Source organism: Alligator sinensis, unplaced genomic scaffold, assembly GCF_000455745.1.
Source record: "Alligator sinensis unplaced genomic scaffold, ASM45574v1 scaffold1302_1, whole genome shotgun sequence".
In the NCBI taxonomy this organism is placed as follows: Eukaryota; Metazoa; Chordata; order Crocodylia; family Alligatoridae; genus Alligator; species Alligator sinensis.
This window is the reverse complement of record NW_005842612.1, coordinates 34,217-36,222: the sequence shown is the minus strand read 5'-3', so window position 1 is coordinate 36,222 and position 2,006 is coordinate 34,217. Positions and strand designations below refer to the sequence as shown.

At 68.0% G+C, this 2,006-nt stretch overlaps 1 protein-coding gene across 1 annotated transcript in view; it reads left to right on the top strand.

Annotated features, from left to right (window-relative positions):
- The window catches only part of ATG2A (autophagy related 2A), a 23,562-nt gene extending 23,268 nt beyond the window's left edge, over positions 1 to 294 (top strand). Inside the window, exon 41 of the mRNA XM_025214922.1 lies at positions 5 to 294. Coding sequence (XP_025070707.1) covers positions 5 to 142 — 138 coding nt within the window. The 3' untranslated portion in view covers positions 143 to 294. The remainder of the gene's footprint in view (positions 1 to 4) is intronic.
- Positions 295 to 2,006: the final 1,712 nt, after the last annotated feature.

The following is a 2,006-nucleotide window of genomic DNA, read 5'->3' as shown; positions in this document are numbered from 1 at the left end:
CCCCCCGCCCCCCGTGGTGCGGCCCCTCATCGTGGCCACGGAGGCCACGTCCAACCTGCTGGGGGGCATGAGGAACCAGATCCGCCCCGACGCCCGCAAGGAGGAGGCCCTCAAGTGGCGCCTGGACGAGCCCCAGGACTGACCGCCGCCGCCGCCGCGAGGGCAGGGGCCCAGGCTCCCGCCTCGCCAAATCTCTCTAGACTGTGGGCTGCCGCCCCCCTCTCGTGGGTGCATGGACCCCCACCCTGATGCCTGGACTGAGGATTAAAGACGCTGCTTTGGTTTTCAGCCCCAGCCCGGGCCCTGGTTTGGCTCCTTCCGGGGCGCCAGCTGGGAAAACCGAGGCACGGGACGCTGGAGGGGCTGAGCCGGGCGTGTGGCGCCCAGGGTCCTGCTCCTGTAGCCCCAGGGGCCCCTGTGCCATAGCAACCGGACCCGCAGGGCCCACTAGGGCTGCCATCGCCATGGTAACAAGCCCCACAGGGTCCAAGGTGGGTGCCTGGCACCATGGCAACAAGCCCCATGGGGGCCCAACAGGCTGCCTGGCACCATGGCAACAAACCCAGGGGCCAAGAGGGCTGCCCTGCACCATAGCAACACACTCCACAGGGTTTCCTGGTGCCATGGCAACCAGCCCCACAGGGCCCCATATGCCTGACCAATGCCATGGGCCCCGAAGGCCACCAGGTGCCGCAGCACTGAGGGTCCAATATGGCTGCCTGGCACCGTGGCAAAAAACCCAGGGGGCAGTAGGGCTGCCCTGTGCCATGGCAACAAGCCCCAGAGGGTCTAATGGGGCTGCCCGGCACCATAGCACGGGGCCCAAGATGGCTGACCTATGCCAATATGGCCGCCTAGCACCGTGGCAATAAGCCCAGGGCCCAATATGGCCACCCGGTGCCATACTGCGGCCCCAAGGCGCCTGCCCCGGGAGCCAGCGAAGCAGCGGCGCTGTGCGGGGGGGGGCACGGCCCCGCGCCGAAGGGGAGGGCGCTGGGCTCGAGGCCGAAGGCTCCAGGATGGAGGTGGCCCCTGGGCCTTGTAGCCCGTGAAGCCGGCGGGGAGCCCAGGACCCCAGGCAGTGCTATGGCCCTGGGGAAACTGAGGCAGGGAGCTGTGGCTGGAGCCCAAGAGCCCATCGCAGACCTTGCAGGTCCAGGGGAAGAGCGGGGGTCCGGGTCCCCCCACCCCAGACTCAGCCGCATCCCGGCAGTGACCTCAGCCCCACTCCATCCTGGGCTTGAATCCTTTATTGCTGGCTCTGACCGTGCCGGGGGGCAGGTAGGAGCCCCAGATGCCCCTTCACTGGGGGGGGGTGGTATTCAGGCAGGCAGCTGCCCCGTCTGTACCAGAGGGGGAAGAGGGGCCGACCCCTGGGCGAGCTCACAGGAGCGTGGACTCGATGCCTTTGCCCCCCCAGTCCTCCTCCTCCCCCTGCCCCGCCAGCAGCCCCTCCAGGCTGCCCCAGCCCCCCAAGCTGCCCCCGGCCCCCTCCCACGGTGCTGCCCCAAGCTGGGGCGCCGGGGGCCTGGCGTGGTCCGGGGCAGCCTGGGGCAGAGAGCTGGCTGGCACCTGCGGGCACATGAGTGCAAGGGCTGTTACTGCCCCCATGTTGCCCCTGCCCTCGGGGTCTCAGCCAGGGGGCCCCCACTTCTGGGTGGTTCCCCCCAGTGCCCACTTACCCCATTCTTCCCAGGGCGGCCCAATGCCACCTCGTACCCCCTCAGTACTACCCAGTGCATCCCAATACCCTCCCAGTACCCACCTAGTACCCAGTACCCTGCCAGTACATTTCCAGTGCTTCCCAGTCCCCCCATAGACTACCCAGTACCCTCTGAGTGCATCCCAGCACCTACCTGGCACCACCAGTACCCTTCTGGTGCTTCCTAACCCCACATCCTACCCCTGCCAGTACCCCCCAGTGCCTCCCAGTATCACCTGGTACCTCTCAGTACCCATGAAGTCCCCTCCCAGTCTGCCCTCACTGTTCCCACACCCCTCCCCCA